Source organism: Suricata suricatta, chromosome 4 (genome assembly GCF_006229205.1).
Source record: "Suricata suricatta isolate VVHF042 chromosome 4, meerkat_22Aug2017_6uvM2_HiC, whole genome shotgun sequence".
Taxonomy (NCBI): Eukaryota; Metazoa; Chordata; class Mammalia; order Carnivora; family Herpestidae; genus Suricata; species Suricata suricatta.
This window is the reverse complement of record NC_043703.1, coordinates 67,417,812-67,441,253: the sequence shown is the minus strand read 5'-3', so window position 1 is coordinate 67,441,253 and position 23,442 is coordinate 67,417,812. Positions and strand designations below refer to the sequence as shown.

At 35.0% G+C, this 23,442-nt stretch overlaps 1 protein-coding gene across 2 annotated transcripts in view; it reads right to left on the bottom strand.

The window, feature by feature from the left end:
* The window catches only part of N4BP2L2 (NEDD4 binding protein 2 like 2), a 64,610-nt gene that overhangs the window by 30,709 nt on the left and 10,459 nt on the right, over positions 1-23,442 (bottom strand). The window contains exons 3-6 of one of the 2 annotated variants that reach the window (XM_029936874.1): positions 19,717-19,841; positions 18,191-18,279; positions 17,718-17,794; positions 14,682-14,828 (exon numbers count right to left, since the gene is read on the bottom strand). In XM_029936874.1, coding sequence (XP_029792734.1) covers positions 14,682-14,828; positions 17,718-17,794; positions 18,191-18,279; positions 19,717-19,841 — 438 coding nt within the window. Of the gene's footprint in view, positions 1-14,681; positions 14,829-17,717; positions 17,795-18,190; positions 18,280-19,716; positions 19,842-23,442 lie in introns of those variants that run through there. The other variant, XM_029936875.1, reaches the window with a different exon arrangement.

Below are 23,442 nucleotides of genomic sequence, written 5' to 3'. Positions count from 1 at the left end.
GCTTTTTCTTCTGATTTCCCTTCTTTGTTGAATATTATTCATTATACTTACAGAAAACCTCATTTTTCTATAAGCAAATTGTTTCTAAATATAGTAATTTCTTCTACTTCACTGTAAGAGTACAAAATAATCTGAGTCAAGAATGGTATGTTATTAAAAAGTAAGAATGCTATATCCTGTAAGAAAAAATAAAATGAGGTTCTAGTAATTGTGTTTTTTTTAAAGCTTATTTATTTATTCAGAGTGAGTGAGCATGAGCAGGAGAGGGGCAGAGTGAGAGGGAGAGAGAATCCCAAGCAGGTTCTGTGCTGACATGACAAAAACCATGAGACCATGACCTGAGCCAAGATCAAGAGTCACATGCTTAATGGACTGAGCCACTGAAGCACCCCAAGGGATTAGTAATTACATTTTAAAATATTACAAACTGCTTCCTACCTTCCAACATAAACCTTCTTCCCCTTTGTCTAATGAATCAAGTGATAGCTCTAATTGTATTACAAAAATAGAAAGCTGACATACACTCAAACTGATGTTCCCATCTTGAATAACTAATTTCACAGAAGCCCAGACTACAGACTACAATTAACTGTCTCACAAAATTACAGGTAACCTAGTATCACAGTGTCATGTGAACATTATATAGAATGTCATGTATGAAAAACAAGGGTGAAATTGTCCCCATGAAGACCAAGGTGGGATGGAGGCAGGGCCTCATTACTTTCATTATGCTTGACATTAAAACAAACAAAAAAACCTTTCTTCTTTTAAAGAAGTGTGTTTGTGTGGTCTTGCCAATACACTGCTCCATGAAACAAATCATACCAAATTGGTCAGTAAACATGGGAATATCAAATTGATTTGATCATACCAATAGGCCATACAAGTGAGCCAATAGTGCTGAAATGTGTGATAAAAAGGCACATGCAGCAACATAACTTGTTTTGAGCTATTCTACAGCTTAACTCAAATGTCTTTGCTAAAGAGGAATATAAGTATCTTTGGTAAATTTAATAATCAAAACACCAAACTTTTCCTTCTCAGTGTCTCCCAGCACTTCTAACAAGTTAAAAACCCATTGGTTTTGGGGCGCCTGGGTGGCTCAGTTGGTTGAGCGTCCGGCTTTGGCTCAGGTCATGATCTCACGGTGCATGGGTTCGAGCCCCACGTCGGGCTCTGTGCTGACAGCTACCTCAGAGCCTGGAGCCTGCTTCAGATTCTGTATCTCCCTCTCTCTCTGACCCTCCCCTGCTCACGCTGTCTCTCTCTGTCTCTCTCTCTCAAAAGTAAATTAAAAAATATTAAAAAAAAAAACCCATTGGTTTGGGGGGTGCCTGGGTGGCTCAGCTGGTTAAGCCTCCAACTCTTGATATCGGTGTAGGTCATGATCTTGTGGTCAGATCGAGCCCCACTTCAGACACTGAGTGTGGTGCCTGCTTGGGAGTCTCTCTCCCTCTCTGCCCCTCCTTGACTTTCACACACACTCTCTCTCTCAAAATAAATAAATATACATTTAAAAAAATCAATTTGTTTTCCTTTTCTGCCTATTCCTATATCAAAAGAGGAGAAGTTATCAAAAGGCAACACAAAATCCTGGAATTTCAAGCCTAACACAAGAGTTATTTCAGTTAAAATTCTAATAGTCATCTCATTTAACCCATCCAATAACCCTATGTTATAGATTGGAGAGGTATTGCACTTATTTAACTACGAGGAGAAGCTTCAGAAAGCTAGGTGGCTTACCCAGCTGCAGTCAGAACTGCAGCTTACCTTCTAATTACGCAATCTGGGATTCTGTGCTCTACTACAAGCGGAGGTTTCCATCCTTCACAACAGTCCCTAAGGTGCCTTGAAGGAACAGTCTGAAACGAAGAACTCAATTATACTGTGAACACCTCCGGCGTGAGGCAACCCACTGTATACTTCTTAATGAAACACCTGCCATTTTCAGAAGACTTTGAATTAAAAATTAAGAACCACTGATCCAGCCAAATATACTTATTTTACACATGAAGGACCACAAAGAGACAAGGAAATGCCTCACAAATGCCTCTCAACTAGCTAGCGTAATAGCTGTGTATTAGTTTGGCAAGGCTATGACAAAGTACCACAGACTGGGTGGCTTAATCAACAGAAATTTATTTTCTCAGAATTCTGGAGGTTTTGAGTCTGAGAATGAAGTGTCAGCAGGGTTGTTTTCTTCTAAGGCCTCTCTCCTTGGCTGGCAGATGGCTGTCTTCCTCCAGTGTCTTCATATGGTCTTCCTTTGTGTGTGTCTGTGTCCTAATAGCCTCTTTTTATAAGGATACCGGTCATATTAAATTAGGGCTCACCCATATGACCCTATTTTATCTTAAGTACCTCTTTAAAGGCCCTATCTCCAAATACATTCTGAGGTACTGGGTATCAGTTCAGCATATAATTTTGAGAGAACATAATTCAGCCAATAACACTCTACTTTCTCCCATAATTCATGTCCTTTTCATACACAAAATACATTCACATCATCCCAGCAGCTCCCAAAGACTAAACTCATTCCAGCAACAACGTTAAGTCCAATATGTCATCTAAATATTATTTACATCAGGTTTGGGTAGATCTGAGTTATGATTCTTCTGAGGTAAAATCCCTCTCCAATTGTGAACTGGGAATCCAAGTAAGTAATCTGTTTTTGAAATACAATAGTGGTACAGGCATAGGATACACATTCTCATTGCCAAAGGGAAAAATCAGAAAGAAAGGGGTAATGGGCCCCAAACAAGTTCAAAAACAAGGCAAATTCCATTTGATTTTAAGGCTACAGAAAAATCTTTCTTTGGTTCCATGCAATGTCCCCTGGGCCCCCTGGGGTGGAAGCCCTGCCTTCCAGGCCCACCAGTGTGGGAGCCCTAAGTCCTCAGGGGTAGGCTCTGATCCCATGGTGGCAGTGTCAGCCCTACCAGCCTCTGAACCACCCTTAGGGATAGTCTTCTGTGTTCCTGAAGGACAACACAGGATCACAGCCAGCTGGTTCTACTGACTTGTCTTATGGAAACCCAGAAGTCTGGGTACCTCCCTTCATTTCATTCTGTTTCATCCCTTTTGGTCCAAGCTGTCAGAGTTTCTGCTAGCATAACTCCATCTGACCACTTAAAGCATCCATACGTCACGCCTGTAATCTCTTTAGCAAATGGCTGTTTAGCAATAACCTTGATGTTGTCTCCAGAACACATACTTTCCAAGTTTTCACACTAAGCATAGGTTGAGATCTCTTCACATCTTCAAGTTTGGTTCCTTTTTGCTTAACAATTCCTTCCTCAATTTCTCTCTCTTGCATTTTACTATAAGGAGAAACCAGGCTCTTTACATTTTGCTTAGAACTCTCAGCTAAATATTCAAGTTCTTTATACAAGTTCTATTTTGCACAAAACTCTGGAATACAATCTAGCTAGTTCTTTGCCACATTCTAACAAGATCGCCTTTTGTCCATGCTCCAATAACATTTCCATCTGAGGCTTCACCAAAACATCTCTCACGTTTCTACCAACATTCTGTTCATGAGCATATATGTATATCTCTCCAAGACCACAGATGCCATCTCAATAACTCTTTTCATAGCCCTTACCAGCATCACCTTTAACGTCCACATTTCTATCCACCATCTCCCAAGGCAACTGTGACTTTTTCTAAAATGCACTTCAAAATTCTTTGAACCTCTACCATACCCAGTTCCAAAGCCATTCCAATATTTCTAGGTATTTGTTAAAGCACCATGCCACTTTTCAGTATGAAAATCTTTTGTTAGTTTGCCAAATCTACAAAGTACCACAGATTAGGTGGCTTAAAACAGCAAAAATTAATTTTCTCACAATTCTGGAGGTGAGAATTCCAAGATCAAGGTGTCAGCAGGATTGTTTTCTTCAAAAGTCTTTCTTGTTGCATTTTAAGGTTGACTGTATCTTCACAAGGTCTTCCCTTTGTGTGTGTTTATCCTAATTTCTTCTTGTAAGTATACCAGTCTTATTTGATTTGGGTTCAACCATATAATCTCATCTTATCTTAATTATCTTCAAAGGACCTGTATCCAAAAAGAGTCACATTCTAGGCACTGGGGATAAGGACTTCAACACATGAATTTTGAGGACACAGTTCTTCCCACAATGGGCTGAAGACTACTCATATTCACTTTTTGTATGAATACTGAATATCACTCTTTCCTAGCCACTGTGCTAGCGGATGACCATGTAATGGTAAGCAAAACAGATACAATGTCTGACTCAAAATCTCTGACTTAAAAATGAGTGAAGACAATGATACAGAAATTAATAAAGAAAAAGTACATGAGAACATATAACATGCATTTTGGACCTCACCAAGCCTGCTATATCCAAAATGGCTTCCTTGAAGAGCTCAAATCTGAAGGATGAATATGGAAGGGGGGTGTGCACACAGAACTTTCCAGGAAGGGAAATTGAACAGCAAAGTCAAGGAACTGAGAGGTGGTCAGTAGGGCTGGAATACAGAAAGTAAGAAGAGTAATAAAACATGAGGTTGGATAGGAAGGTAGGGGTCACATCACCCAGGGTCTTTAGACTAACAGCAATGGAAAGTATCTGAAAAGTTTTACATGTGATTATATTTTCTTTTTACAAAGATCACTCTGGCAAGGTGGGTACTTGTAATGTTCTATTTCTTGAGCAGAATTCTGGTTACATGATATGTTCCCATTGTGAAAATCTGAGCTATATGCTCATAATTTAAGTACTTTTCTCTAGGTCTGTTATACTTCAGTCCGGTTACACCGTACAAAGAGAGGGTAAAACAGAGCAAGTATTGATGTAGGGACCCCAGTCTCAGTAAGAGATAAACTAGATGATAATTCAAACTAGAAAGATGGCCATCAAAAATGAAGAGATGGAACAAAAAATACTGAAGTGGCAAAATCCACAGACCCTGGTTGATGAACTGAATATGAAGAGGGAGAGGAGGCATTAAAGAAGACTCCCAAGTTTCTGGCTTGCAGAAATGGATGGTAGATTCATTCATTATGCAAGGAAATCCTAGAAATCCAGAGATGAGAGAAAAGATAACTGTTCAATCTTTCAGGCTTTTAAGTAGAAATATCAGGTAGGCAGTTAAGTAAACAGGCTGAAGCTCAAAGGACATGTATAAAATACAATTGGGGACCAATATTGTTAATAACAGCAGCACTGGGTACACCATCCTTCAGCCAATATTTAATGAGCTCCTGTAGTATTACAGGCACTGGTTTAGATTCTGTGGATATAGCAGTAGACAAAATAAACCAGTTCTCATGGGACTCACATTCTTGTTCAGGAAGACCCTCAACAAATCAGTACCAAATAAGATAACTTCAACTACCAGTAAATACCATGATGAAGACAAAATGGGACAATATATTTAGAGTGACAGATATGGTGCTATTTTACATTAGATTGGAATAGTCAGGGAAGGCCTCTTTGCAAAGGTGACATTGAGTTGAAACCTGAATGTTGAGAAGATGCTAGGCAGAGAAAAGGAATAGCATTCTAGGAAAAGAGCTAGTGCTTAAAAGCACAATCAAGCTTAGCACGTCTGAGAAACAGAAAGACCAGTATAGATGGAATATAATACGGGAAGGGGAGAGTTGTGCAAGTCACGGTCATGGAAAATGTAGAGCTTAAATAGGGAGTGATTTAGTTATATTAATTTTTGTTTTGAATTATAGACTAGTTGCACTGTTGATAAAACTATAGGGCAACAAAGAAAAAAGTGAGACTACTATGTCCAAGTAAGAAATGATGAAATCTCCTGAAGAAAGCAAAGAGTAAGAACAGAAGGTGGTCTAGAACTAAAACTTAAAGAATTTGGAAAAATAAAAACCAAGAAAGGCAGCAAATGAGACCCAGAAGTACACATAGAGATAGGAACAAAAGCCTCATCAGGAAAAAATATTTTAAGGAAAAAAGTGATCAAGAGTCAAATGCTTGCTGAGTCATCGTATGAGGACTGAAAAAGGCTCATCAACACAGAAGAACATTCTGGAAACCTTAAAATCTATTTAGAATGATAGGGGAAGAAGCTAAAACAGAGTGGGTTGAATAGGATCAAAAATAGTTGACGGGAGGGTACCTGGGTGGCTCAGTGGGTAAAGCATCTGACTCTTGATTTCAACTCCAGTCAGGGTTTCACGGTTCAGTGATTCAATTCATGAGACTGAGCACCTCCTCTGGTCCTGCGCTGATACTGATAGCATGGAGCGATTTTGGGGTTCTCTCTCTGCCCCTGCCTTGCTCACATGCAATCTCTCTCTCTCTCAGAATAAACAAACAACAAACAAAAATGATTGACGGGAACATGACAATAGGTGTACACAGTTCTTTAGAGGAGTGTGGCTATAAAGGAATGGTGTAAAGAAAGAAGGGCTTTAAGAGATGAGACTTGATCATGCCTGATGTTAATTAAAGAAAGCAAGATTGAAGTTACAGAGAGAAGGAATAATTGTCAACATATACAGATTCCTTAAAGTAGTAAGAGATGCAATTCAGAATAGAGGGGTACTTATTTACCTTAGATTGGAGGAGGGCTATCCTCTCCACTGAAAAAGAGGAGAATGCAAGCAGACTCAGACTGCCTGACTCTTGCAATAATGTGTTCTTTCCACCAAAATCATGCTGTAAATATTCCGAAGTGTTCTAACTAGGACAACTAAAAAAAAAAAAAAAAAAGGTTTTTTTATGTTTGTTTATTTTGGGGGGGGGGAAGGGCAGAGTGAGGGGGACGACAGAGGATCTGAAGCAAGACTGATGTGGGGCTCGAACTCACGAACTATCATTGCTTCTCAGCCTTTTGGCTAAGATCAAGTGTCGAACTCACGAACTATGAGATCATGACTTGAGCTGAAGTTGGACACTTAACCAACTGAACCACTCAGGCACCCCCAAAACGAAAAGTTAAATTGAGATTACTTAGACTGAAGAAGGCAAAAACAACTCGATATGTATTAGTTTTCAAATAAAAAATAATTATATGAAGATGTGTATCAGTACCAGCTACTCTTTATGCTGAATAAAGATAAATGTGGTCAAACTGAAGAGATCAAGCATTTGATCTTTTAAAAATATTTATTTATTTATTTATTTTGAGAAAGAGAAATAACATGCAGGGGTCAGGCAGAGACAGAATCCCAAGCAGGCTCCACACTGTCAGCACAGAGCCTGACATGGGGCTCGAACTCACAAACTATGAGATCACATGACCTGAGCCAAAATCCAAAGTCAGAGGCTTAACTGACTGAGCCAACTCAGGTGGCTCTGATTTTTCTTTTAAGTTAGACTTATGATCACAGTGCTTCAGAAGAAGGGCTCTGAAAAATGACTTTAGGATAAATACCTGAAGTATTTTTCTCAGATTGTCTGAGAATTCTGCAAAGTGTTAAAGCAAAAAGCAAGAAAATAACCTCTAAATGACCCCAAAAGAAATGGATAGTCAAAAGCCTCAAGGTTGCCTTATTTATCTGTATTCTAGGATTTAATTTTTTGATCATAAATCACAAATCTAAAGACTACTGGTACAAAATCTGAAACAAAAGGCTCTCACGGTACCAGACGCACCAAGGTAAGTGGATGAGCGCTCCTCGCTGCTGGTCTGCACAGTCTGCCCCCAGCAAGCATCAAACCCACCTAATTCACACGCCACCTCCATGTTTCCTAAACTACAAATTACCCTATAAATTACTCTACTTAGATCAATGTGCCCTTAATATCAAAAGGTTGTTTTAGGAAGAATACTCAACAAATATTTTATCGACTCTTTTTAAAGAACAAAGATCCAAAGATTCAGTAGTGACCAAAGATGACAAGGAAGACCCTCTTTCATGGCACATAGGGTACAAGATCATCTTTCTTCATAGCTTGGGCTCTACTGGTTTTTAAAAAGCAAAGGGAAGACAAGGAGGGAGAAATACCACTTTTGAATACTATCCTAGCCTTCTAGCCTTATCAATTTCTCTATCATTCCCTAGAAGTTTTTTTAAAAACTGTTTTTTCTCATTAATATTTAATTAAGTCAAAATGACTAGTCCAGGCCTCCTATCACATTTCCTGTACATACTTCAATTTACTTACATTTGAATTGAAATGTTTTAACTACATCTTTGCTAGTGTTACATTGTACCAGAAGCCAATAACCTCAATTCCACAATATACTGCTTTCTAGATCCTGAACTGAAAACTATTTTAATCTATTAACAAAACCAATGCTCTTTCTTTTTTCATAAAGTCTTTCTTACTCTAACAAAAGTTCTACCTCTGGTTTCATATTTAGAAAAAATAAATCACAACCTACTCTAAGGATTAACAGAAACCAAACAAGATCCAGTCCTATTTTTAAGTTAACTAAAACAAAATAAGGCAAAACCTCACTCAACAGTTATAAGTCTTCATTCTATATTTAAAGCTTTTCCTTGTAGAATCTATTGACTCAATATATTAGTTACATAGTAAACTTAAGTAACTGCCTCTTTTATTGTTCTTTAATTTTGGAATATTAAACAGCACAGAAGAAGTTGCTACTTCAAAAGAAAGAAATGCTTAATTTTTCAGAAATTCAAAAAACTTATGTAATTTTCATAACATCTACTACTATAGCACACAAGTAATAAGTGAACATTTAAAGAAAAATAAATTAAGACCACTTACACATAGTGTTGACCTATTCTGGGAAATATTGCCTCAAAATTAATCAGCAAAACAAACAGCTTATGTAATTTAACAATCCATTTATTGAATACTACACACTATAAAAGCTAATTGATATCAGAAATTAAGATAAATTTTAAACATTAAAGCACAACAGCATATGTAAAAATTCAATTGCAAAAATGTTGCTGAAACATGATTATCAATTATATCAATGAATATCTTATAGAAAACATTAAATATTAAATGGTATCTTACTTGCAATCTTGACTTTTAAAAATAGCACTCTAAATAAATGGCCGCTTACAGGTTTCTTCACTCACTTTTGTTGATAAATCAACATACCTTCAATCCTACAAATTCAAAAGTATCATTAAAGATGTACTCAACTCTTCACCGGAATTTCTTTCCTACCTTAAAAAAAAACCCTAACTTTATTATAATTTTTAAAAAGAAGGCTTTGTTTAAAAGATAAAATGGGATACAGTAAGGGATATGCCTGACCTAGATTTCCATCCCAGTTACAGCTCTCCCTAGAGCAATTATTTTGGCTAAGTTGCATAACCTCTAAGTTTTTGTGAAAATTTGGGAGACTGTTAACAATCACATTTACAGTACAGCCTGGCATTGACAGGCATTAAATAAATGGCAGCTGCTTAAACGAACATTATTATATTAAGGCTTGTTGCTATTAAAGTCCTACTGTTTATTGTGGCAGCACTCCCCAATATGAAGATCCACTTGTAGAGATTAAATTCAAAATACCCTATCAACTTTCCTTCAAAGTCACTCAGTTCTTTAATAACGCTGGACTGCAGAATCATGAGGTAATAGTGAATTCTACAACACTGAATTCCCAACTACTACTTATCAACAAGTCTATCATCATGATGCTTAAGTATTATAAAATACTTTTTCTCAGATTCAAACATCCAAATACTATGCCATATTCATGGGATTCTTAACCATGAGAAACCATTGTTAGACTTTTAAAAATCTTTCCAAGGATTTTCATATCTTAAGTTCTAACCAAACAGCAGGGTCAGGAAACCAACTGCAAAGCTGTTGGTCTATAAGTATAACATGGCTAAGGAAGTTTCCTAAGGAGCAATGAGTTAAGTAAAACATAGGAGGGAAAAAGTTACCTCCATTTTTGTCAGTCACTTACCATCCCCAGCATCTTCATTAAAAATATTATGAAGTTACACAAGGATAGCTGAGCAGAAAATGGACAGAAAATATGTATGGGAAAAGACTATGAAATAAAGAAGAAACATGATTTCTAATACTATTAAGAAAGACAAAAAAAAAAGAGAAAAAGAATAAAGAATAAAGGCAGAGGAATAACCCACAATCCATTCCAAAATCAAATTTCATTTTGTTATATTAAGAAACTGAAGAGTTCAGAATTGCAATTGAAGAGACAATATGAAGTTGTACAACTGTAATTAACAGTTGTAGGTGAACCAGCCGGGGGGTAAAACTTTGTATTTCAATGGACTCTACTGAACTCGTACACAATTTTAACCGTGAGTGAACAGATTATTCTTACTTTTTTTCCTTTAGTTACTAACAGAGTTGAGAGGCAAAACACCCCTGGGTCATCTTAAAAAAAATCTCTCGGGGCACCTGGGTGACTCAGTCGGTTAAGCCTCCGGCCTCGGCTCAGGTCAGATCTCACGGTTCGTGGGTTCGAGCCCTGCATCAGGCTCTGTGCTGACAGCTAGCTCAGAGTCTGAAGCCTGCTTCCTGTTCTGTCTCCTTCTCTCTCTGCCCCTCCCCCTCTCATGTTCTGTCTCTCTCTGTATCAAAAATAAATAAGACATTAAAAAATTAAAAAAAAAAACTCTCAATCTTCCCACTAATTTATAAAAAGCTCAATTAAAAAAAACACTGAAATATTTATAACTGGACAACACGCCCAGATAGAGCCTTCGATTACTCACCAAAGGAGGTACAATGCTTGCTAATGTGACTGGGTCTAGTTCTAAGGCGAGGAGTCAAACTGTAACTGTGTCCATACTAAATAATGTATTTAATTCATACTTAAGACTTACTGGGAAGTATATTATGTGATTACTGCAATCATCACACCTGGAATATAACAGGGTTATCATTCAGGAAACAAAATTTGTTAGGAAAAAGGAGAAAAAGATTATTTCTAATCTAAATGACTAAAATAAAGTACTATTAAATGTATCAAGAAGTGAAAACTTTCCAACAAACACAATCCCTCCCAACTTGAGGCCCTCTTTTCAAAAAGTTATTTGTGCTTTGTTTCTATGTACATAATTTGATAGTGACAATATATTAAGAATTTCCACAGGAGATATATTAAAAATTAAGCTTACTAATGTATATTCTATTACAAAAATTATGCCCTTTCCTAGAGCCCAAATAAAGATACTGAGGTTAAATGACAGCCATGTCATTACAAGTTTTTGCAAAAATCATAATTATAAACTTCTCAAGCCTTGCTCTGCAATTTACAAACCATGCAGAAAATGAAATTATTTTAGACTTAAGACACTTAGCAGTTTGAAGCAACTGAACTGAATTAATTTATATGTTGCTTTGCAATGTAAAAAAAGGAATCAAAAAGAGGAGAAAATCACTAGTTACTCTTCCTTGAAGACCTATTTCAACAAACTTAATAGTTATTCATCTTAAGAATATTTTAAGGAAAAATCTGATATACATATAGGGAGACCAATTATTTTAAGAGTAACCTTAATTTTAAAAATAAAATAATTGGTATGCCAATTTTAATTAGTAAAGAGAGAGAAAGCCATCACCGAAGATATTCATTGATCCCTTAATATAATCCAACCTTTCTCTGTAAATTCACAAGAACTACAGCTAACAATTTTAGTGAAAAAAAATTTATTTATATATTGTGACCTATAAAATTGAACTTCAAAATCCACTAACTCAACCTTTTTTCTGCTACCACCAAATACTTATTCTGACTGGTCATTGTAACAAAAGTAACAAAAGTAAACAAAACTTTGTCATGATTTTAGATTAAGGTGTTACTCTATTTATATGGGCTGCAAATGTTAAAACACACACACACACACACACACACACACACACACACACACACACACACCCCTTCAGCCCTAAAAACGAATTCTCAGTTAATGTATTCATGTTAGAATACTACATAAAACTTCAACAAAGACAGCAAAACTATCCGGTCAAGGCACTAATGTATTAACAACATTTCTTCCATATTTTCTGAAGAGAACACCAGCAATTTTCTTTATAAATACTTAAAAAACTAGACTCAGAAAATCAGATATTTCTGCAAATAACAAAGACGCAAATATGGTCAAAATAATATCTCATGTCCTTTGAAATCATGAATTCTTTCAAAACTTACTTATACATAAAACTAGAAAATTCCATGATCTATATTAATAAGAAACTAGCAAGCTTCAAATAGTTAATCCACCTTATTGCTCCACCAACAAAATGTAACCAAATCTTTTGTAAACAATCGTACTTTAAAACAGACATAAAATAGCAAAAAGTTAACATTTTCTTTTGAAAAAGTGAATATTGAAAGATTCCCTATCTAAAAAGGAGTACCAGACATTCAACATAATTATCACATAAGTATTTTTGTTAGGATCATGACATAAAAAATTATAAATCTGCTTATTAAAATGGAAAGGTATTTTTACACCAAGCCTATGAAAAAATAAGTTAAGCTGCATTCTGATTAACTAAAGGTATTTTATCTTATTTAATTATGAGGACTAATGTCTCGTTTATTCTTTGGGAAAGAGACCTATGACTCAGATTGGAGTACAGCAAATGAAGGCTATTCCATTAAGAATATAACTGAATTTTTCTAAAAAAAGAATATCTGAATAGAAGAAAAATTTTGATGAAAATATTTAATTAGTACATTTCAGATTTTTATAGATTTTTAACATCAAAGCAATGACTTATAATAGTGATTATGGTATCTTTCATGCCTCATTCTGTTATTGTTCAAAAAATTTTTTAAATTAACCAGAATGCTAATGGAGGAACTATTGACTTATTATGCTTCATGCAACTATTAAATTAATTTTGCCTTAAAAAAAAAAAACCCCTTCAGCCTTTCAGAATTTAATTCCCCTGCCTCAATATGGATTTATAATTTAAAAAATCAGCAATGATTAATGATCTCTACATGACTGTTTAAGTACTCAGAAGTACTAAAAGATGAAATTGATCCACTATAAACTCTGAAAATTTATTTCAGACTTACTAACATGACCATATTTCCTTATAATATGTATCTTTCAAAGACAATTCCTCGCAACAGTTTTATAAAGACAGAAGGAACATAGTATATATATCTAACAGATGTTTCATCTGCCCCCAAATTAAATTCTTCTGTACTATCTTCAAAATGTGCCAACTTACATAATAAAATAATGGGAAACGCAAGCCCAAACACCAAGAAGTGTTACTCTTAAAAAAAAATACATGAAAATAGTGGATGAAGAAAATGTGTATATGTATAGATATATATACATTTACACACAAATCACGAGTTAGCATATTCCTACTGCATCACATTTAGTTAAGATGAACAAATACATACAAACACATGTGTTAAACAAAATAGAGCAAGGTAATATTCAAATGTAAATAGCACTGAATAGTACAAATAAATAGAAATCATATTCTTTTCTCACTAAAGGCAATGTAAAACAGAATGCTATATTTAGTTTTGAGCCTTGCACTTAGTATTACTTAAAAAGTAATATATAGATGTGCGAAAACATTTAAAGTAAAGTTGAAAAGAACAGTAAATGATTTTAAACAACATATAAAGGCAGATTATTAGGTTCAAGAGGGGCTGGTTTAGGAGTCAGTTAATGAGCCATGGTATTACCATGTAAAACATCTGAAGGATCAAAACATTATTTTTTAAAAAGCATGTAATTAGCTAGGGTTTCTTCCTAAAAAAGAGCAAATCAAAGATTAGGAAGAATTACAAAATCTCTGAAATGAATTCCTTCTCAGTTTTTAAATTTTAAGTGACAGAACACAATCTAACAAAGAAAATTCTCCAGTGAGACATATAGTTGGTCTACAGAAAAATTAAAACCAGAAGAAATAAAATATCCTACAAGACAAATCTTACAATTAATGCTAAGGATCTGTCCAAAAAATTTTAATCTTAGAATTATACAGTGCTAAATAGAGAAAAGTGATTTATTATCAGAATAACCTGAAGAGCTTTTTCTAAATATACAGTGATGTCCCTATTTATCCACTCAAGAACTGGGAGTGGGAAGGGGCCAGGGAATGGTTTGAGAAGAGTGATGAATATGCATATGATATATTATGAATATGTATATTGTGGGGAAAACCACCCAGGTGGTTGACATACCTACTGTTGTATGGCATTTGATGGAGAATTTAAGCAATATGCTCTAGTAAGCTTATAAAAATTTTTGTCACACAGACAAATCTGCAGAAACATAATTTTATCTGTGTAATGAACAGGGAACCAACTAAGGTGCCTATAAAAAGTTAGTACTTCTTACATATTTAAAGGTAGGAAAAGTAGTTAAGGAAAATTACTAACATTTTATGAAAAGTTAGATTTAGGCATGAGCTATAAAATTGTTCACTGTTATCTACAAAATAGGTAAAAGTAGTTTAAAATTCAGTTGTGAAAAAACCATTCTAGGTCCTACCCACACTACTCAGGTATTTTCATAATAACCGAGGGAATTACAACAAAAAAAACTATAAAAACATTTAAAAAACATTTTATATAATATTTATTTACACTTTAGGATTTAAACAATTTGCTGGGAACATCCTTGTGGGGCAACATAGTCTCTTTTTTAATTTGAAACTATTTAAACTTCAAGATAGGCTCACTAATTTTTTTCAAGGGCAAGCAACAAATGTGTTAGCTGAGAATAGCCAACTTAATAATTATTTGTAACACAGACTTAATTAGGTGAGCCTAGAGATCCTCCCCACCTCTGTCTCCCCTGTGAAGGAGGAGGTCTTTGCGTGCTTTTGTGAGACGGTTCCACTGAATTCATTACAATAGAGATGGACATTTCGTATTCATAACGATCCAACATCTGAGCAATCTTCTTTCGAGATACACCATGTTTATTCCTCCTACCAAAAAAAGAAAAGGATTTAATTCTTTAGAGTTACAAAGTACAAATTCTATATTATGTTTTGCAAATAAACAGTAAAAGATACACCTCATTCACACACATTTGAGACAGAAAAAAATTTATACTGGCTCTCAAAAATGTTAACAATATTTTAAAAATGTTTAAAGATACCATAAATCACAGCAAAATGTTAAATGATATTTTCTTCACATGGAACTGCCAATTCACTGAATCATGGAGTTAATCTCCCTCCCTTCTGATAACAAAATCAAAGATTATGAGACAATGTTTTAGGAATTTCAGAGGAATTGAATGGACTTCTAGGACTCACAAAAATCAATATAAAATATTTATTACTTTTTAAAGTTATTTTAGGATACTTCCTATTATATTTTTATAATTTATTATCAATACCAAATTATTGTCAGAGATATAACAACTTGGCCATATTTTACAAAACAAAATGTAGTGTGACAGAAGTTAGACACAATGAATATATACTGTATTTCATTTATGGAAAGTTTGAAAAAAGCATTAAACTATGGTGTTAGGCAAAAGATGTTTTAGAAAAAAAGATGCATTAAAGGAAAGGAAGTAATTACCAGAGAACTGTTACTAGGAAAAGGAATCAAAAGAACTTTTGAGGTGTTAATAATATTCTTATACTGTGGGTACGGTTAAATGAATATTTGCCTTAATGGAAATCTGTTAAGCTGTATAGTTATATTTTACATAATTTTCTGTGAGTTTAATTATGACAACAAAAAGTGGTTTAAAAAATTATTCTTGACCCTCAAAAAACTTTTTACAATTTATTTGACTTGGATATGGCAAAACACATAAGAACATATTTTATATTTAATGTTATAGTTCTAGATTTACTAATGGTAATTCATTTTTCCCAGAAAAGGGACACAAAAGAAATGTTTATGTTTTAAAACTATTGATATTTGTGTTCAACAAGAGAAGAGAAAGTGAAAAGGACTAGAAGACAAAAAAAAAGAACGGGGGGAACAGGGTCTGAGGTTAAAATGGCAAGATATAACTAAACCCACAAGATGTCAAAAATGATAATTCAATCAATTTACCAAAAAAAAAACTCTTTCAAACTACACTAGATATCAGTTAAACTGACTTTATTTTATAAAGTCAATTACATTAAGAATTCTAATAAATTTCAACAGTCCCTCATATATTAATGAAGCCTAACTATTTCATCAATTAATTTATTCTGTATAACTCAAACAGCTTTAGTTCTTAAACTTCTGCCTCTTCTACTTGAGGTGAAATACACACAGAGAAACAAGCAAACAATACTAAATATTAACTTAGTCTATCAGTTTTATTCACATATGACCACAGTATGCAAATCAGAAAGGGAAAAGGGGTAATCAAATGAATAAATGGCAAAGGGAAAAGACATTAGTTGAACATCATACAGAGAATAACAGCTTTAAGCTGGAAAAGGGCAAGCTGAGGTGGGGAAAAAATACTTTTTAAAAAAAGAAAGTGATGGCTGCGCAACTGTGTGAATATACAGTTGACCCTTGAACAACACAGGTTTGAACTGTGCAGATCCACTGACACATGTCTTTTCTGCAGTAAAAACAGTGTGGTACTGAAAATGTACTTTCTTTTCTTATGACTTTCCTAAAAACACTTTTCTCTACAATATATAATACACAAAACAGGTGCTAATCAGCTGTTTATGTTACCAGTTTATGTTACCAGTTACCATGTTACGTTATGTAAGGGAGCAGGCTATAAGTAGTTTTTTTGGGGAGAAGGAATAAAAAGTCATTATCAAAAACAGAATCAAAATTCCATCATCTGTGGATTTTCAACTGTACCAGGGATCAGCACCATTATCTCCTTCATCGGTCAAGAGTGCACTGCACTGAAAACCATGAATTGTACACTTTTAATGTGTAAATTATAAGATATGTGAACTATATTTCAAAGCTGTTACCAAAAGTAGAGAGAGAAATAAAAAAAAAAAAAGAAAAAGAGTCATAGGAAAACCAGTGACATAAGGGGAAGGAGATCAAGGTAAACACAAATGGAAGGCCAGGGTTGAAAGTAATAAAAATCCACAATCCCTCACCAAAAATTTTGAAATTGACACAATGCTCTGAAAACTCGGTCTTCTGCTGACTCACATGGCAGCAAAATCTAATCAAACCTGTACTCATCTGGCAGCACAATCCATTCAGAATGAACATTAGATTATGGAGAATCTTTCTTATCTAGTTACAGGACTAGTCATGATTTCCACAGAAAAATTAAGATGTGTGGTTATGAGATGCTGCCCCAGACTCTGCTAAGGGTATGATGATTGTATATATGCACAATATCACCTTTCTTGAAAAAACAAACAAAAATAACTAAAACCTGAATTCTAAAACACACTGATTACAAGGATCTTGCTTATGGGAATATGAATCTATAGTAGTAAAGATGAAAAGAGAGAGCAAGCTGAAAACCCCAGGTAAAAAGGTGATGGGAGCTAATATGGGAAGAGGAGTTTGAAGGGAAGGGTACTGCAGTTAAGTGACCTCATTAAAAACCAGAGGAAAAGTTCTAATTTTTTCTTCAAAGTATTCTGGATCTCCACTAGATATAATAAACTATGAAACAGTGGTAGGAATTGACATAAGAAAAAGTAACACACTTAACAAGGAAAATTTAATAAAATCTACTAAGGCAAGGTGCACCAGGAAGCCTTGAAGTCATGCTTCTTTTAACAGAAAGTGAGCAGTCCTATTCACAAGCAGCAAACATATGACAAGCAAAAGCTAGTGAAGAAATTGTGTAAAGAAGAAAAGAAAAAAATATTCAAAATTTTTCCCCCAAAGATAAGGATTCAAAAACAATTTGAGTGCCTTACTTTTCTAATTCTTCAGGATCAAATTTCCACCAAGTTTCAGGTTCATGAAACTCTACTCTGTATCCTTTTCCTATGGCCTACACAAAGGAAAGGAAGAAAACAAAAACCCAGAGAATACTTCTTAAAGTAAAAAAGAAGGCAGATAAGTAAGAGTTTCATTTAGACAATACTTTTAAATTTGCTCTACCAAGAAAATTTTACTTTTAAATAATATGGTTTATAAATATATTAAGACAACTTAACTGGACAATTTCAAATTACTGTCCTCAGGTCCAGGCAAAACTAACAAGATGAACATGTATCTTACTTAATAAGTTCCAATCCCAGTTTTTTAAAAACTAAGTAAATGAACACACCTCTTTAGAAAACAGGGACAAATGTTTATATAATAAATACAAAAGCAACCAAAATTTTAGAATATGAAAAAACTGACAGGAATAAAATACTAAAATTCTCTCATATTTTATATTTACCATTTCCACATATGGTTTCATTTCCCAAGCTTGTGTATTAGTGTTATCTATTATAACTGGAGATCTCCCCTGATTGATAGCTTGTTTTGCTGAAATTTAAAAAACAAAAACCAGAGAATTATTAGGTTAAAAGATACAAAATAAAATATAAACATTCATATTAAGAAATCTACATCCCTGTACTTAAAACTAAAATTATGCAATCTTTTGAGTCAGTGCCATGAGAAAAAAAGGACTCCACATTTATTAAAAGGGAATTAAGAGACATAACCACAGGCCATGTGTATTCTCTAGACCAGAGATGTAAGAACATTTAGAGGAAAACATTTTGTTGAAATTACAGCTAAGGAAGCTTTCCGTCTAGAGAGAACTTTCATTAAGAAGAAACACGGAATACAGTCTATGAAAAGAGGTGAACATTTATTGACATGGGAAGATGAAAACTGTTAACTCAAGATGGCAAGTTTTGGTCAAAATAGAGAGTTTTGGGAAGAGTTACTAAATATCAACAGTGGTCATCTGAGGGTAATGGGAATATAAGCAATCTATGCTTATCTATATTTCCCAATGTTCTACAATTACAAATAATGCTTTTGCAATAAGAAACTAAGGGTTTTTTTTTTTAAAGAATGCTATGGATATATTATGTGCCACCAAACTTTACATACCATGTAGCTAGATACCACAATTAACTGACTTTCTAAGTATTTCTTAGGATTAGAATTATCAAATGAGGAGCTGAGATCACATGGAACTTTTCTAAACTAGATCTCCCTATCCCTTTGCCATCTCTTCCCCATGAGGTAAGAAAAAGAGTCACAAGGAGCCACTGTTAATGACAAGAGTGTGCATATCCCTAAGTGTTAATAGACAAGAAACATAATTAAAAACCTACAATAAAATGTAAAAGCCCGAGGCAAAAGGCAATGCTATGGAAGTTTTGTTGGTGATAGAATTCAAAACATTAAGATCTACATGATGAAAACATTTATACAAATGTCTAAGGACAAACAGAATTCTAAAGGTTAAGTAGTAATGACTGTGGTGGAATATATATTTAGAAGAAGATGTCTCTAACTAACAAAAGAAATTTAGAATTTGGATCATAAATGCCATAACAAAATGCTCTCCTCACCCACTGCTCTATCCCAAATCATAAACAGTGATCAAATCTTTCATTAAAAAAAAACTTACTAAATTAACTCTCTTAATGTCCAATTTATTCGTGAGGTATAAAGTAAAGGTTATCAAAATAACCTACATCTCTATTTTGCCAGCTTATTCTGGTACACTATTTACAGTTTACAAAATATATCTTTTTAAATTCTCTAATTTCATAACAACCTTGATCAAGTAAGGCCAAGTATAACTATCATTACTTCTAATAGATGAAAAAACTGGGTCTCAAATCTATTTAAATGGCTTGCCAAAGTCATTCTGCTGGTAAAAGTCAACTTGAGAATAAAAACTCAGTCTTCTGACTCCCAGTCAAATATTCCATCCCAGAGACTTGGCCCAAAACAAACCTCTGTTCTGGTTCCAGTCATGGGCATCACCAAGTTGATTAACATTATACCTGTACCCATCTTGATGGTGAAAATAGTCATCAGTGCTGAACACAATGCCATCACGACTCTGACCAAGCAGAATTCTGTTAATAAAAGAAATCAAAAGGTGCCATTTATAAAATTTATAACCATCAAAAATAAGCCACACAGGAATGAATCTCTGATACGTACCTGTAAATATATTGCAAACATAATAGCACAGAAGCAGATTTCAGATTTCAAATATCACTTCACACTTAAATCTATACAAATACAACCAGAAACATTTGTAGGGTGGCATTTGTATTGCCACTTTAAAAAAATGTTCTTCAACCAATCTTCAATTTATGTTAACTATTATCCATGTTTTAACTTTAGTGAACTTGTATTTGGTTTTTAAAATTGTCTGAATTTAGTGCAATAAGTAACCGAAAAGGCAAATAAGCCCAAACAAACAATTCATCTGGGGAAAACTTTATTTGACCAAATATAGCTTTGATAAACTCACTTCCACAAGGCACAAACACATATGACCTAAAAGTGGAAGTCAGAAATAGATTGAGGCTTAAGGGTGTGAAATAACTTGTAATCCTCCAAAGTATAATCAAACTTTAAATCCGCTAAGAGATTAAATTACTAAATGAAGTCAATTACTAAACACTAAATAAAATACACACTCTTCAAATAAGTCAATGATAATCAAACTTTGTTCTCACAATATGATACCACCTTAAATTTCTAGGCACAGTGAGATTCACTAGTGTTCAGATTGTCAGAGAATTCCCAAAACCAGTGACTCATGAATGAAACTGGGGGTGGGCTGAGAAAAGGTAAAAAACAGTGAAGAGTGTAATTTGCAGTCAACAATAATTTAAGTATCTTGTTGTTTCTCTCAATCCTCTCGGCCATTAGGCAACTGGATATAATTTTATAATTTTTTGAGAGGGGAAGGGAGTGGAAAGTGGTGGAAGGGTTTGAAAATAGAAGAGTGTTGGGGCACCTGAGTGGTTCAGTCGGTTAAGTGGCCTACTTCGTTCAACTCAGGTCATGATCTCTCAGTTCATGAGTTAGAGCCCCATGTTGGGCTCTGTGCTGACAGCTCAGAGCCTGGAACCTGCATCAGATTCTGTGTCTCTTCTTTCTCTGCCCTGCCCCTGCTCAAGTTCTGTTTCATTGTCTCTCAAAAATAAATAAACATTAAAAAAAAGTAAAAGGAAAATAGAAGAATATTGTCACGGGATGATTCAAGAATACATACCCCCTAATACAAAGGAAAGGAAGGATTCGAACTATTAAGACAAACCTCTCCTTTCCTCAGCTTATAATAAACTTGTAAATAGGCATACCTCAGAGATATTGCAGGATCAGTTCTATACCACAGTAAAGTGAACATCACAAAAAAGGGAGTCAAATTAGTTTTTTGGTTTCCCAGTGCATATAAAAGTTATTACTAAAAAACTATATATCTTAATTCAAAAATATCTTATTGATAAAAATAGCTAACCATCATCTGAGCTTTCTGTGAGTCAATCTTTTTACTGGTGGAGGGTCTTGCCTCAATCTTCTTTTTTTCTTTTATAGTTTATTGTCAAGTTAGTTTCCCTATAACACCCAGTGCTCATCCCCACAAGTACGCTCCTCCACGCCCATCATCCCCCTCCCCTCTCCTCAACCCCCATCAGCCCTCAGTCTGTTCTCAGTATTCAAGAGTCTCTCATGGTTTGCCTCCATTCCTCTCCCCAACTCTTCTTCCCTTCTCCCCTCCCCCATGGTCCTCTGTTAAGTTTCTCCTGTTCCACTTATGAGTGAAAACATATGGTATCTGTCCTTCTCTGCCTGACTTATTTCACCTAGCATGACACCCGGGTCTTGTCTCAATCTTGATGTCTGCTAACTGATCAGTATGGTGGTGGCTGAAGGCTGGGTGGCTGTGGCAATTCACTAAAATTGGACAATTTTGCCCCATGTATGGACTCTTCCTTTTGTAAAAAATTTCTCTAATGTGATGCTGTTTGATAGCATTTTACTCACAATAGAACGTCTCTGAAAATCAGATTTAATCCTCTCAAAACCTGCCACTGCTTTACCAACTAGGTTTATGGAATATTCTAAATCTTTTGTTGTCATTTCAACAATGTTCGCAGCATCTTCCCTAACGGTCTCAGCTGTTAAAGTTTTATCATGAAATCGCAGCAATTCAGTTTTATCTTCAGGTTCCACTTCTGATTCTAGTTCTCTTGCTATTTCTACTACCTCTGCAGTTGACTTCTCCACTGAAGTCTTAAACCCATTAAAGTCATCCAGGAGGGTTGGAATCAACTTCTAAACTCCTCTTTATATTGATATTTTGACCCCATCCCATGAATCATGAATATTCTTAAAAGCATCTAGAAGGGTGAATCCTTTCCAGGAGGTTTTCAATTTACTCTCAATTTATTTTGATCAAAGAATCACTATCTATGGCAACTATAGCCTTACAAGATGTATTTCTTTCTTTCTTAATATTTATTTATTTATTTAATGTTTATTTTTGAGAGAGAGACAGAGTACGAGCTGGGGAGGGGCAGAGAAAGAAGGACACACAGAATCCGAAGCAGGCTACAGGTTCTGAGCTGTCAGCACAGAGTATGATTGAGGCTGACTCACAAACTACAAGATCATGACCTGAGCTGAAGTCAGCGCTCAACCAACTGAGCTACCCAGGTGCCCCACAAGATGTGTTTCTTAATAATAAGACTTGAACGCCAAAATTACTCCTTGATTCATGGGCTGAAGGATGACTGTTGTGGCAGCAGGCATGAAAACAACATTAATCTTGCTCTACATCTCCACCAGCTCTTGGGTGATCAGATATACAGTCAGTCAGCAGTAATACTTTGAAAGGAGTCTTTTTTCTGAGTCATAGATCTCAACAGTGGGCTTCTAATATTCAGTAAACCATGCTGTAAACAAATGTCCTGTCATCCTGGCTTTGTTGTTCCATTTATAGAGCTCAGACAGTGCATTTAGCATAATTCTTAAGGGCTCTAGGATTTTCAGAAGAGTAAATCAGCATTGCCTTCAACCCAGTCATCAGCTGAGTTAGCCCCTAACAAGAAAGGGTCAGCCTGTCTTTTGTAGCTAAGGCACTGACCTCTCTTCTCTAGCTATGAAAATCCTAGAAGGTAACTTATTCCAGTAGAAGCTGTCTACACTGGAAATCTGTCATTTAGTATAGCCACCCACCTTCATTAATTATCTCCGCTATCTTTTCATTATCTTAGCTACATCTTGCTGGAGCTTCTATGCCAGCACTTCTCCTTCACCTTGTACTTTTATGTTATGGAGACAGCTTCTTTTGTTAAACTTCATGAACCAACCTCTATTAGCTTCACACTTTTGTGTAGCTTCCTTACTTCTCTTAGCCTTCACAGAACCGCAGAGTTAGGACTCTGGATTAGGTTTTGGCTTAAGAGAAAATTGTGGCTGCTTTGATCTATTATCAAGACTACTCCAACTTTCTCCATACTAGCAAGGCTATTTTGCTTTTTTTTTTTTTTAATTTGTAATAGTTTATTGACAAATTGGTTTCCATATAACACCCAGTGCCTCTCCCCACAAGTGCCCCCCTCCATGACCATCACCCCTTTTTCCCCCTCCCCCTTCAGTCCTCGGTTCATTTTCAGTATTCAATAGTCTCTCATGATTTGTGTTCCTCGCTCTCCC